Genomic DNA, 13,545 nt, shown 5'->3' on the forward strand with positions numbered 1-13,545 from the left:
AAAGAGCCTAACCATGAAGACATCTTAGGCCTCGTTCACACAGGCGTATTTATCTGTGTGTTCTGTGCATCCACATGCAAGCAGTTCTGTTTGTTTCTAATCGGACAAACACAGCTGGAGGTCCCAATCTGACAGCTGTGCAGGCGTATGTCATAAAATGCAAAAACCGGACCGGCGGCGGCATCCATGCAGCCGCTGGGTCCCAATAGACATGAATGGGAATGTCTGCAGGCAAATGGACAGGCACAGCTGTGCATCCCGTGTGGGCGAACACAGCTCTTCACATGGGTGTATGCATAGCCCATGTGAACATGGCCTTATGAATGGTTACCAGCCCTAAGGACAGAATTTCACTAAGGAAATTAAGACATTTAGAAATTATTGGCATAAACCAGCCCCTGGGGTGCTACTCATTATAGAACACAAAAAGACAAAAGATAAAATAAAATGGACACGTTTAATCTGAAATAAATCCAAGCCCAGGTATCAATTTATTATAAAAATTGTTAAGACTACAATCTTCATCCCCTGCTTACCAGATATCCTCTTTGTAACAAATGAGTAGACAAGGTACTAAACTGGTCTGCATTTTTTTCCTTTTTACTGAGTACCATTGGAGAATGAGCAAAGTTTAACAGGCCCTGCTACTAGTAAACTGCAGGGGGTAGCAATTTGCCAACTGCAAATAAACCCTCCCCTAATATTACCAACACCACCTACTGGGGCACTATGCTGTGAAAATCCCACTGACTGTACTTTGACAGAGGGCTCCATTTTTTTATTTTTGCACTTAAAGAGCTGACTCAGTGTGAAGAGGAAATTTGGGCTGGCATCTGCATTGAGAAGGCTTCAAGCTTCTTTACTATACTGCTACTTTTATGGAAAGGGAAGGGGTGAACTTTTCATCTCTATATTTAAAAAGAAAAAAAAACTTAACAAAAAAGTGCAAGCATTGAGAACTAAAATGTAGGTGCCGAATGCTCATTTAACATATAAAATCAAATGCCATGAAAGTAAAGATTGTTATTAAAGGCTAACTCCACCTTAAGACCAGGTTACATCCATATTTAGGGTGTAAAACACAACATTGTGCAAATATACTCCCCACCCTCAAAACACCCCTTACTGGGGATTCAGATATTTAGAGTCCCTCCAGAGATCTGAAGATTCCAGCACTAGAAGTCCTGTGCCAGCTGCCTTGTGCAGTGGATCAGCTGGGATCCGTTGAGCAATGTGAGCAGAGGCTGCTGTGCCCGACCGTGTGTGTGGAGGTGGCAGGGCCCCAGTATACATTCACCTTGGTGGTTGGGAAGGGGATCAGGAGGGTGGTGTGCAGGCAGATCGCTCTTCTCATCACTGGCTGAGGGGGCTCAGAACGGTGTCAAGCCAAGCTTTGTATGGGATGGGAGGGGCAATCACTGGATCAGTACAGAGCAGGTCCCAGGATTCTGCTCTTCTGAAATCCTACTCAGCGTGATCTGGGATCCTCTTCGGGGTCTTCCAGCAACCGCCACTGAAAGTCCGGCCCTCAGAGGGGAGGAAGAGTAGCTCAGAGAGTGATCAGGTAAGGCGGAGGATGTTAAATAGCCACTTCTACTGACCACCAGCTGGTGGGGGGGGGGTAGAATGGCACTGCCACTAATGTGGGGGGGGCGAGGTGTGGTGTACACCAGTGCTGGGGTTATTAATGCAGCCGCTGACATCATAGTAGGGGGTTATTATTGCAGCCACTAACACCATAGTCGGGGGGGGGGGGGGGGTGTGTATTATTGAAGCCACTAACACCAACGCTGGGGGTTATAATTGCGGGCTGAGGGTGTGGTTGACAACAGTGCTAGGAGTTATAATTGCAGCCACTCACACCAGTGCTGGGGGTCATAACTGCAGCCACTGACACCAAAAGCTGGGGATTTCTATTGCAGCCACTGACAACATAGTAGGGGATTATTTTTGCAGCCACTGACACCATAGTAGGGGGTTATTATTGCCCCCAGTGACATCAATGCTGGGGGTTTGTTATTGCTACCGCTGACACCATAGTATTGGGGGTTATTATTGCAGCCACTGACACCACAGTTGGGGGTTATTATTGCTTCCATCTTAGCCCATGTAAACAAAAATTCTTGCACCAGCACTGAATGAATTGCCAATGAAAATGCAAAGTTAAGCGAAGCAATGAAACGCTTACTTAGGAAGTACAGTATATGATGGCTGATCCAAAAAAGTGAAAGGGTGAAAAAGTAATCTATGACAAATAGATATGTTAAATCTGTAACTACAGAAAATGTTCAGTATCTTGATTTCTGTAATATTTGCTACAAATTACATAACCATGTGATTAACAAAACAAAAGGAACAAATTAAACACTGTTGGTAGAAAACTTTGCATAGTTCAAGTAATCTTTCTGTGCAACTCTTATTCAAACTTTTGCAAATAAACCAGGAGAGCAAGCAAAAGAGACAGAATAAACAGTGTTAGAATGGGAGTGTGAGGGGCAATAACATAATATGGAGAAATGGCTAAAATGGTAAAAACAAAAAAGGGAGTGCTGGAAAAATGTATAAGGATAAGGATCAGGTGTGTAAGGAATGGAAAAGGAAAAACATGTATGAAACTAATTGCCCTGTAAATTCTGCAATTTGACAACTCAAACTTATATGTACTGGTGTTGTAAGCAGACAAGCTGGTGATGCTTGGATTTATATGGCCACATGGCTATAACTACCTGATATTCCAGCATCAGCACTGCCATTTTCCACATGCTCGGAAGGGGTGCCGGCGTGAAGCTGCTTTCTCTCATTCTGAGGCTCCAGGATGTCCCGATATTTAGATACCATGAGCACAGAGATGAAGTAGACAACAGCCAGTGCTAGAAACTGGGCCTGTTTACTGTCCTCCTAAACAATGAAAGGGAGGAGTTACATGTTAATGTTCAGGTCTTTACAGATCTATTCTTTTTTTTAAAGATATTTTTGTCAATACTATAAGTAAAAACATTCTGACCTGTTGCAGTGTTGTCTCCTTATAGAACATAATTAAGAACAATTTAAGGTATGGAAAATAACATTATATTGTTAAATATAATCTATGCTTCTTTTAAAGTGCAACTCAAGGCAAGTGGCTACATACAGAACTAAATGCATACTGTATGTTAAAAATTTTACTGCAAAAGTATTTTTTTTAACTTGTTTGTCCAGTATTGTGACTGAAACACCTCTATCACAATGTATAGCCAGGTAGTCGACACACTTCTATTATGGTTTAGTATGGTAACTTCTCATGTCACCTCTCTGCCTTTTGGTTCTGGTCAATATAAAAATTAACTAGCATCATTAGCTCTGTAATCCAGGAGGCGATCCAGGATCATAAAAAGCTGAACCTAGAAACAGTGACACAAGCATCCTGGTTGGTCACCTACAAGACTATAAAGCCTTCAACACTTCGATGCAACAGATTTGGAAACACAGTAGAGCAAAAGTCTAAGAAAAAGCTTTTTCCACTTTGTTTAGACATGTATGAACATTCTCAATAGACAAACCTAAGGTCATCTACAGTCATAAATGCAAACGTATTGAAAATATGTTCTGTAATGGATGGACAAAAAAATTGTAGATTTTAGTGCAGTACAAAAACCTATGCCATACCATCCTAATTGAATTACATAGATATATATTCAGCCCAATCTTCTAAAAAAAAAAAAGTAAGAGCCCTTTCACACTGGGGTGGCGTCGGCAGTAAAACGCCGCTATTATTAGCGGCGTTTTACCGTCAGTATGCGGCCGCTAGCGGGGCGGTTTTAACCCCCGCTAGCGGCCGAGAAAGGGTTAAATACCACCGCCTTTGCCGGCGGTATAGCCGCGCCGTCCCATTGATTTCAATGGGCAGGAGCGGTAAAGGAGCGGTATACACACCGCTCATTCACCGCTCCGAAGATGCTGCTGGCAGGACTTTTTTTACCGTCCTGCCAGCGCATCGCTCCAGTGTGAAAGCCCTTGGGGCTTTCACACTGGAATGCAAGCAGCGGCACTTTCGGGTCGGTTTGCAGGCGCTATTATTAGCGCAATAGCGCCTGCAAACCGCCCCAGTGTGAAAGGGCTCTAATTTAGGACCAATATACAAATCTGGCTTTTTGACTAAATTTTTCATGCACTATGGTGAAATAGCAACTAGAAATATGTTTATAATTATCTCACAATATTTTAAAGAAGACTTTAAGGATGTTTATTTTTCTCTCTCTCTAAATATCGTTCTCCCACTTTGCATGCTGGAATAAATAGGATATTTGTACTTACTTTACAATCCTTCTCTTGAGTCAAATGAGGCACACACTTTCGAGTGATACTGCCGCCTACAGGAGGAGTGGACATAAAGATAATGTATGCCAGTCCAAGATTTCCCTCTTACTACTAGTATGCCTCAGTTTGTAGCAAAGCAGTACCAAGAGCATTTTGATCAGTGGGCTGATCCTCTAGCTTCAAATGTGTGCATACCACATCAATAAGCACTGAAAAGGTCTCCTAATTTAGGATTGACAGCAGAAAACTGGGACTCCTCGGGGTCAAGCTGGTCCAGAAGGGATTGAAGAGACTTGGAATAAGACAGTGTCTTAGTAGCCAAAAGTTCTGAGGTCGCAAACAGATGGGATACAAAATCTGCAGGGGGATATGCAGGAGCACCTTTGTGGCCTCTGCAATCAGTCAGCAAACACCTGAGCTTTTTGGCCTATAAAGTCATACATGTTTGAAGTAAAAACCTCTTTGGAGCAGAGGAGGCTGCCATACTCGACAGAGCTAGGAAAGACTCTGAAGATGACAAAAACTCCAGCTGCAGAAGGCTAGATGATTCCAGATTACAGACATTGGCCACATCAGTAGGCACACTACAAATAGTAATGGAGCCCTTACTGGAGTGTGAGCTGGGGACACACAGAACAGAAGGACTGTGTCTTGTGTCTAGAATCAGACATGCTGCAATTGCACCAGGGGGAAACGTCGTAACTCAGGACAGGAGGCAGAACCCATCCGCTGGCAACATGCATAGCCAGGTCAGCCTCAGAGCAATTTTATTTTCACACACACACACAATTTTAGTCAATAAAATTACATTTTATATATATATATATATATATATATATATATATATATATATATATATATATATATATACACACACACACACATATATATATATATATATATATATATATATATATATATATATATATATATATATATATATATATACATACATACATACACACACACACACACCCCAAAATTGTCCTTAATGGCTTGGAACGACCTAACTGTACCATTGTCCAGGACCTGTGAGAGAAACAAGACCCCCTTGGCAATCCAAAGATTATTGTCAGGGACAGTAAGCAGATAGGGCAGTTGGGAATTGTCCCACAATGGTGTGTGGGTGTGAACTGCAGGGGCCTTGGTGATATCCATGGCAAGCTGCCATACCTTGCAGTGATGGAACGCCATATAGTGCTTCTAGTGCCCATATGTGGAGACCCGTGGGTGCCATTCAGGAGAACCTGAAAGGGATGGGTAACCAAGTTAGTAACAGAGGAGCATACCAGAGTAGAGTACCGATCTCTATCTACTTGGTTATAGTAGTAAAAGTGGGACAGTTGCGAGGCAATATAATAGAAGGCAAGGTTAGGAAGGGCAGTACCGCCAGATGGACAGGGCATTTCAGAGTTCGCCATGAGAGTTTATGAAAGGAGGAGCCCCATACAAAAAGTATTAAGGATAGATTCCATAGACTTGAAGACATGGGAGGGAACATATAAAGGGCCATGCCAGAACAGGTAGAGGAACTTGGGAAGGAGAATAATTTTTACTAAATTAATATGACCCATAATTCCAAGGGGGAGTCAGGACCAGACCTGGGTCTTGGTTTTAAGAAGGTCGAAGAGAGGCTATGTAGTCCATGTGGGGTTCTCGAGCATTGCACGCCCAGATATTTGATCCAGCTTGCTCGGACCAGGGGAAGTGCCACTTGATCTGCCGTAGGGACATTTACATCCAGTTAAAGGATTTGGGATCAAGACCAGTTAATCTGCAGTCCAGAATATTCTCCAAACTGTTCTATCAACTGTAGAGCCGCAAGGGAGGGGCCAGCATCCTCTAGGTAGAGGAGCATATCGTCCGCATAGAGACTGAGGAGCTCAGTCACCCATCCCATGCAGAGACCTTTAATGTGGGGGTGTGCCCTGATGGCGAGAGATGCTAGGGCATACAATAAGGGGGATATAGGGCAACCCTGGCGAGTACCTCTAGATAGCGCAAATGGTTCTGATAGCCTACCATTGACTTGGATCCGGGCAGTGGGGGCCTGGTAAAGAAGTTGGAGCCACTTGACAAATTTTGGGCTCAAGCTAAACTTATGGAGACATTTCCACAGGTAGTTCCACTCCACAGAGTCCAACGCCTTGGCGGCATCCAGGCTTACCACTACCCTGGATCTAATGGTGTCATGTGCGGCCTGTAAATTCATAAAGAGTCTCAGAAGATTGAATGCTGTGTTCTTATTGGGCATGAACCCGTTTGGTCCGGGTGAATTAAAATAAGTATCACTTTATTAAGCCGCAGGGCAAGGATTTTGGCAAGGATTTTAACGTTTAATTGTAGGAGAGAGATAGGGTCTTTACCAGGTTTGGGCATTAGGACAATGAGAGCTTCACCCATGGATGACAGAAGTGTAGCAGAGTTGAAGATATGGGTGTACAGAGCTTGTAGTTTGGGGATAAGGACTTCCTGGAATTGGTTATAAAACTCTAGGGGGAGACCATCACAAACGGTTGTCTTTGAGGGTGGGAGGTGCCCCAATGCCTCTGCTATGCAGTCTGTGGTAATAGGCGCTTCTAGTTGGGCAATTTGGGAATGAGTGAGAGTAGGGAAGTCAACGTCCTGGAGCAACAGGGTCAGTTTATCTTGTGTGTGGCTAGCAGTGGAAGTGTATAGGTCAGTGTAGAACCGCCTGAACTTGTCCGCCACCTGGACAGGGTCTGTGATCGTAGCTCCAGAGACTGATTGGAGCTGAACCACGACCGGAGGCGTATGGTCAAGGTGAGCCATATAGGCGAGCAGTTTGCCTGCGCCTTCGCCGCATTCAAAAATGCGCTGTTTGCTAAAAAAAGATTTCCTGCTTTGCCTTTTCAAAGTGTAACTGGTCAGTGAGTCTAGATTGCAAACGCACGAGGGAAGCATTAATCACAGAGGGGTTCGTGAGGAATACTTGTTCGAGGGAGCTCAAACGCTCCTCAGCCTATTGTAGTGCAAGCTTGGATGAGGCTTTATGTCTGTTAATGCGTGCGGATAGGACCATGCGGGCATGTAGCTTGAAAGCCTCCCACACCGCCCCAACCTTCGACAAGTTCAGATTGGTGCGAAAAAAGTAAACCCATTCCCGTTGAACAGCATCCAGGTCCAACATGATGGTGAACCAAAAGGGGTTCAGCCACCACATGCAGGCGGAGGGTAGGCGTATAGTCACCCAGTACGGGGAATGATCAGAGCACCCCAACGCCAAACCCCACATCCAGGAGGTCGGGCACTAGGGTGGGGGAGATCAACAGTAGGTCAACACAGGACATGTGGGGGAGTAAAGCAGGAGTAGGCTATCGTGTTCAGATACTTGTGTCTCCAAGTGTCTATCATGGCGAACTAAGAGAAACCTCCCAAATCTGGTGCGGGATGGTTGGGATGGCATCCGGGCAGATGAGCCAAGTCCATCAAGGCTGGGGTTAATCGTCATATTAAAAATCACCAATCCAGATGGCAGGTACTGTGGAATGTTTGGCCATAAAGGCTATTCCCTCCTGCAGGACAGTAAACTGGAATGGTGGTGAGATATAAATGCCATAAGGAGAACCTCCAAGCCACCAACGGCAGCGGATCCAACTGCAGGTAGTGGAGTTGGAACTGCACTGATTTAGCGATCAGAATAGCTACCCCGTGGGAATTAGAGGTGTAGAAAGCATGGTAGAACCAGCCGACCCAGGGTTTTTTGAGCGTCATCTGCATCTGACCGGAGATGTGAGTCTCAAGGATAGAGACGTCTGCCCGCAAGGACTTGAGGTGGGAAAGGACAGCTACGCGTTTGGGTTTAGCGTGTAGTCGGTGCAAGTTCCGTGTAACTAATTTGAGAGAGAAGCCATGGCAGTTTTCGGGGTATTTGGGCATGCAGTCGAATCCACAGGGAACAGCCTCCCACAGAGCAGTCAAACATTTCAAATACAGTGCAGAACAGCATGCAGTACAAGGAAAAAAAGCATTACACATGTGAGTGTGGAGGGTCTGTGCCAGGAGGGACCAGCGGCCTGTTAGTACTGGTTGCACAGAGAGCCAAGGAGGGTAGTGAATGACCATTAGGAATATATGAATATATATATATATATATATATATATATATATATATATATATATATATATATATATATATATATATATATATATATATATATATATATATATATATATATATCTCTCGAGTACAATGAGGTTGAGTTACGAGGTAAGTCGAATGTAAGCAAGTTAATACATATAACACATGACCTTTGCCTACTCTGGACCAGCGTGGCAGAATAAACGCCTAGCCACCACAGCCGTGGGGGTAGCGGCTAGCCAGGGAAACAAAACTTCAAAAAGCATCAGTGTTCTCCAGGTCAGAAAAAAGGAACATGAGTTCAAGTGTGACCATGGCGGGCTCAGGGGGGCAGCTAGTAACTGAAGAGCGCACAACAGTGCAGGGTGGAAAGTTTACAGACAGTTCAGGTGGGTGCAGGCGGTGCGTCTGAGGGCAGTCAGGCTCAATGAAGTGGTGAGTAGAAAGAGATGGGGAAGTGATCCGGCTTACAACACTGGCACAAGGGGCACAGATAGCTCCAGGACTGGCCGAAAGGGAACAAAGTGGGTGCAGGAGGGGAGAAATAACAGGCAGTGCCTGGCTCACAGTTCGTGGAAGATTGACCGTTCCGGGGCAGAAACAACAGAGCCACAGCCGAGAAATCCCATTCACATGCGGAGAGAGGGGGAAGTTGATTGGAGACCTAGGCAGGTGCAGGGCCAGCTGCGCCGCGGTGTTCCAGCCATGACAGGACTGCAGTGGGACCTTCAAAGAATTGGGCCTTGCCATCACAGACCACACAGAGCCTCGCTGGGAACAGCATTGCATAGGTTAGGTGGTGGATGCAGAATTTTGTCGCTTAGCCTCGGTGAACTGTGCCCTCTTTTGTACTTTGGCGGAGAAATCCGGGAACACAGCGACGTTCACGATGCCGAATGGGATGTTGCCTCTCTCGCGGGTTAGGCGCAGAACAGTGTCCCGGTCGTGGTAGTTTAGAAGCTTTGCAATAAAGGTGCATGGGGGGGAGCTGGACGGCAAGCAGCCAGGCGATAAGCATGCTCCACCACAAACGTTGTCGAGAAGGCCTCCCTGCTGAAAGTTTTAATAAGCCCTCCGCTCTTTCGGGTCGACTCACAAATAAGGAATTTCATCTGCGGAGTTTGTTCTCCATGTCGTCCTGCTTATTCAGGATGACCCTGAGATGATGCTGCAGCCATTCAGTGGTCACTTGCAATGGTGGGATTTCAGCCTCCATGTGACCTACCTTGCGCTCGGTCTCAGTCGCTCTCTCCCTCAATTTGTGGCTATCCTGTTGGATTAGAGAGATGCCGACCTTCACCTCCTCCATTTTAGAAGTGAGGGTAGTTTGGCACAGGGAGACAGCCTCGAGGATTCTGGTGGTGTCTCCGGAGGGTAGCTCCTCTGCTTCCTGAATGAGAGCAGCGCCATCTTCCTCCACATGTTCTCATCCCTCATGGCGATACTTATCCAGCTTGGCCAGAGCCTCGGAGACCCGATTCGGCGGCGACATGAGTGCAGGGAGACACTACGGGCAGACGATCAGTGTATTTAAGGGAGGATTACCCCACAGGATCGATGTAAAGGATGGATTCTCAGACGGCGCTCACTCTGCACACCCTACGCCATGCAGCTCCAGGCCATGCCCCCCTCAACAAACAACTTTTGAAGGAAAATGATAAACGGTTTTCAATTCTTTTTACAAACAAACATCTGAAAAGTGTGGCGTGCATTTGTATTCAGCCCCCTTTACTCTGATACCCCTAACTAAAATCCAGTGGAACCAATTTCCTTCAGAAGTCACCTAATTAGTAAATAGAGTCCCCCTATGTGTAAATTAAGCTCAGTAATACAGCTGTTCTGTGAAGCCCTCAGAGGGTTGTTTAAGAACCTTAGTGAACAAACAGCATCGTGAAGGCCAAAGAACACACCAAACAGGTCAGAGATAAAGTTGCGGAGAAGTTTTAAGCAGGGTCAGGCTATGAAAAAAAATATCCCAAGCTTTGAAAATCTCACGGAGCACTGTTCAATCCATCATCCGAAAATTGAAAGTGTGTGGCACAACTGCAAACCTACCAAGGAGAGCATTAAGCAGCCAAGTGGCCCAAGGTAACGCTGGAGGAGCTGCAGAGATCCACAGCTCAGGTGAGAGAATCTGTCCACAGGACAACTATTAATCGTGCACTCCACAAATCTGGCCTTAATGGAAGAGTGGCAAGAAGAAAGTCATTGTTAAAGCTATAAGAAGTCCCATTTGTAAGAAGCCATGTGGGGGACATAGCAAACATGTGCTGTTTTGGTCAGATGAGACCAAAAATGTAACATTTTGGCCTAAAAGCAAAACGATGTGTGTGGCGGAAAACTAATACTGCACATCACCCTGAACACACCATCCCCAACATTAAACATGGTGGTGGCAGCATCATGTGGTGGGGATGTTGTTCTTCAGCAGGGACAGGGAATCTGGTCAGAGTTGATGCCAAATACAGGGCAATCTTAGAAGAAAACCTGGTAAAGTCTGCAAAAGCCTGGACTGGGGCAGTGGTTTACCTTTCAGTAGGACAATGACCCTAAACATACAGCAAGAGCTACAATGGAATACTTGAAATCAAAGCAAAGCATATTCATGTGTTAGAATAGCCCAGTCAAAGTCCAGACATAAAATCCAAATGAAAATCCATGGCAAGACTTAAAAATAGCTGTTCATAAGTTCTCCATCCAATCTGACAGTACTGGAGATATTTTGCAAAGAAGAATGGGCAAAAATGTCACTCTAGATGTGCAAAGCTGGTAGAGAAATACCCAAAAAGACTTGCAGCTGTAATTGCAGTGAAAGGTGGTTCAACAAAGTATTGACTCAGGGGGGCTGAATACAAATACATGCCACACTTTTCAGATATTTGTAAAACATTTTGAAAACCGTTTATCATTTTCCTTCCACTTCACAATCATCTGCCACTTTGTGTATGTCTATCACATAAAATTACAATAAAGCACATTTTTGGTTATAACATGACAAAATGTGGAAAATTTCAAGGGGTATGAATACTTATTCAAGGCACTGTATGATACACGTGTGGTGCTATCAAGGTTTACATGCATGCGCACACTCTGGGCTTGCATTTGCACAGGGCAACAGTTTTTTTTTGTTTTTTTTTTAAATATATTTTATTATCACTATTTTTTTAAACTTTTTCTCTTATTTTTTTAATAAACCCCTGTCATAGCATTGGGTAGGTGGCAAGTACGCATGTACTAATACATATGCCTCCCCTGCCCTTCACACCAACTAACCAAGCACAGATCGGCTTGGTTAGAAGTGTCCCATGGCTGTACTGGCCAATAAATGGTGCATCTGAACCCAGAAGTGACACTTACTTCGAGTTTCATTGTTTGCATGTGAAAATCGAGGCATAGATTTACATCAGTCTCTCAGTGCTCTCCCTCCCCTAACCAGCGGCTGTGTCTCCTGGGCTCCGGTAAGAGAGACAGCCTGAAGATGGGAGTTCCACATTGCTCTTGCAAAGCAGGGGCATCAGCAGGTAGATGCCAGTGGAGGTCAGAGCTAAGTCCCTCAGCACTGACCCCCTGCAGAGTGAGAAATTCATAGGTCTAACAGTGCAAATAAAAGGGTAGTGTCCAGTGCTATACATCATTGACTTACTTAGAGAATTCTATAGCCCAGCTCCAGAAAACTTGAAAATACATTTTTGCAGTTGGACTGCAGCCTCACTACAAGAGTTAATTGCTCAGTCTATTTAGTCTATTACCCAATGCAATTATGCAATGAAGGGCTATGGAGCCTGCACTGGTCTTGATGTCAGACCTTAGACCGCTGGAGCCTAGGGTAGGAGACGCTGCCGGGACCAGTCTAGGAGCATGGAGGATCAGATAAGTGAATAGGGAAACACTACAAAATGCTCAGGTGTGAATGGAGGCTTAGTAGGGTAACCGCTTGTGTTTAGGGTCTTTGTGGAAGGCGCACAAACTTGAGGGAGTTTTGCCTGTAAATCTGATTGCCCTCTTTTCTATATGGTCAGCTTACAAAAAACAGGAAACAAAAAAAAAAAGAAGGAAATATATGAAGTAAGAATAAACTCTGAAAATTCCTGTAACACCAACATAAATATTTCAAAGGTAATATATAAGGTATTGATCTTCCACTCACCACATCTCTGAAGACCACAGCTCGCAATCTGTTTATATCCATGTCTTGTAGAAGCCTGTCATAGTCTCGGACGGGAGAAATTCCGCCTGTCAGTATGTCAACTGGATTCTGAAAACATATATACAAAAAAAAAAAAAAAAAAAAACAACATAGCAGTGGTGTTAAATTCATTGACATGCTTTAGTAACCCCCCACCATTAATACCAATATTAAGTTGAATGTTTTCTTTTCACTCCGGTTAATAGATCTCACTTGTAGTGCAACCATGTACAAAAACTGACTGCATTAAATCTTTTTAGAGATAAATCAGCACCACTCTTGCAAAGCATGGACTAAAACTTTCCATATACTTAAGTGGGTGAAGAAATATTTAACATATTTTTACAGGCCTTTATAAAGTGCCAACAATTTATGCAGCACTTTCCATACTGTACATTTACATCGGCCCCTGTTCAAGGATCTTACAACCTCCGTTTCGTATCTCATATGCATACATACACACATTGGTGCAAATTTAAGCAGAAACCAGTTAACCTACCAGCATGTCTTTGGGGTGTGGGAGGAAACCCATGCAAGCATACGGAGAGCATGCAGATAGCGTTCTGGCCAGGACTACCAAAATCTTATTCTTAAAGGCCAAGTTCACCGTTTGAACAGGTTACACACGTATTTGAGTGTAACATGTAAGATGTTCACAACACCCCTCACCTCAACCCCCTTACCTGTAGCAGCAGGTGGGGGGGGGGGTTCTTCTCCCTTTGGTCCATTACATTTTCCAAACAGCGCAGCTGTGCGGGGCTCTACCCACACAGCCACATCATTCATTCACAGATCTGTGAATGAACTAGAAGTCTCGTCTGCTACTGGGGCAGAAGGCTTGTAGTTCCTAATGAACTACAAGCAAGCCGATCAGTGTCCTTGTAGGTCACTGACATTTGCTACAGCTCAGTAACTGTCCTCCCGTACAGAGAATGGGCAGAGCGCTGTCAGAAGGGTCTGC

At 44.6% G+C, this 13,545-nt stretch overlaps 1 protein-coding gene across 1 annotated transcript in view; it reads right to left on the bottom strand.

The window, feature by feature from the left end:
• Positions 1–13,545, bottom strand: part of LRBA (LPS responsive beige-like anchor protein) — a 1,038,582-nt gene that overhangs the window by 819,833 nt on the left and 205,204 nt on the right. The window contains exons 27-28 of the mRNA XM_073604899.1: positions 12,546–12,653; positions 2,727–2,898 (exon numbers count right to left, since the gene is read on the bottom strand). Of these exons, the coding sequence (XP_073461000.1) occupies positions 2,727–2,898; positions 12,546–12,653 (280 nt within the window). The remainder of the gene's footprint in view (positions 1–2,726; positions 2,899–12,545; positions 12,654–13,545) is intronic.

This window comes from Aquarana catesbeiana, linkage group LG01 (assembly GCF_042186555.1).
Source record: "Aquarana catesbeiana isolate 2022-GZ linkage group LG01, ASM4218655v1, whole genome shotgun sequence".
NCBI classification, from domain to species: domain Eukaryota; kingdom Metazoa; phylum Chordata; class Amphibia; order Anura; family Ranidae; genus Aquarana; species Aquarana catesbeiana.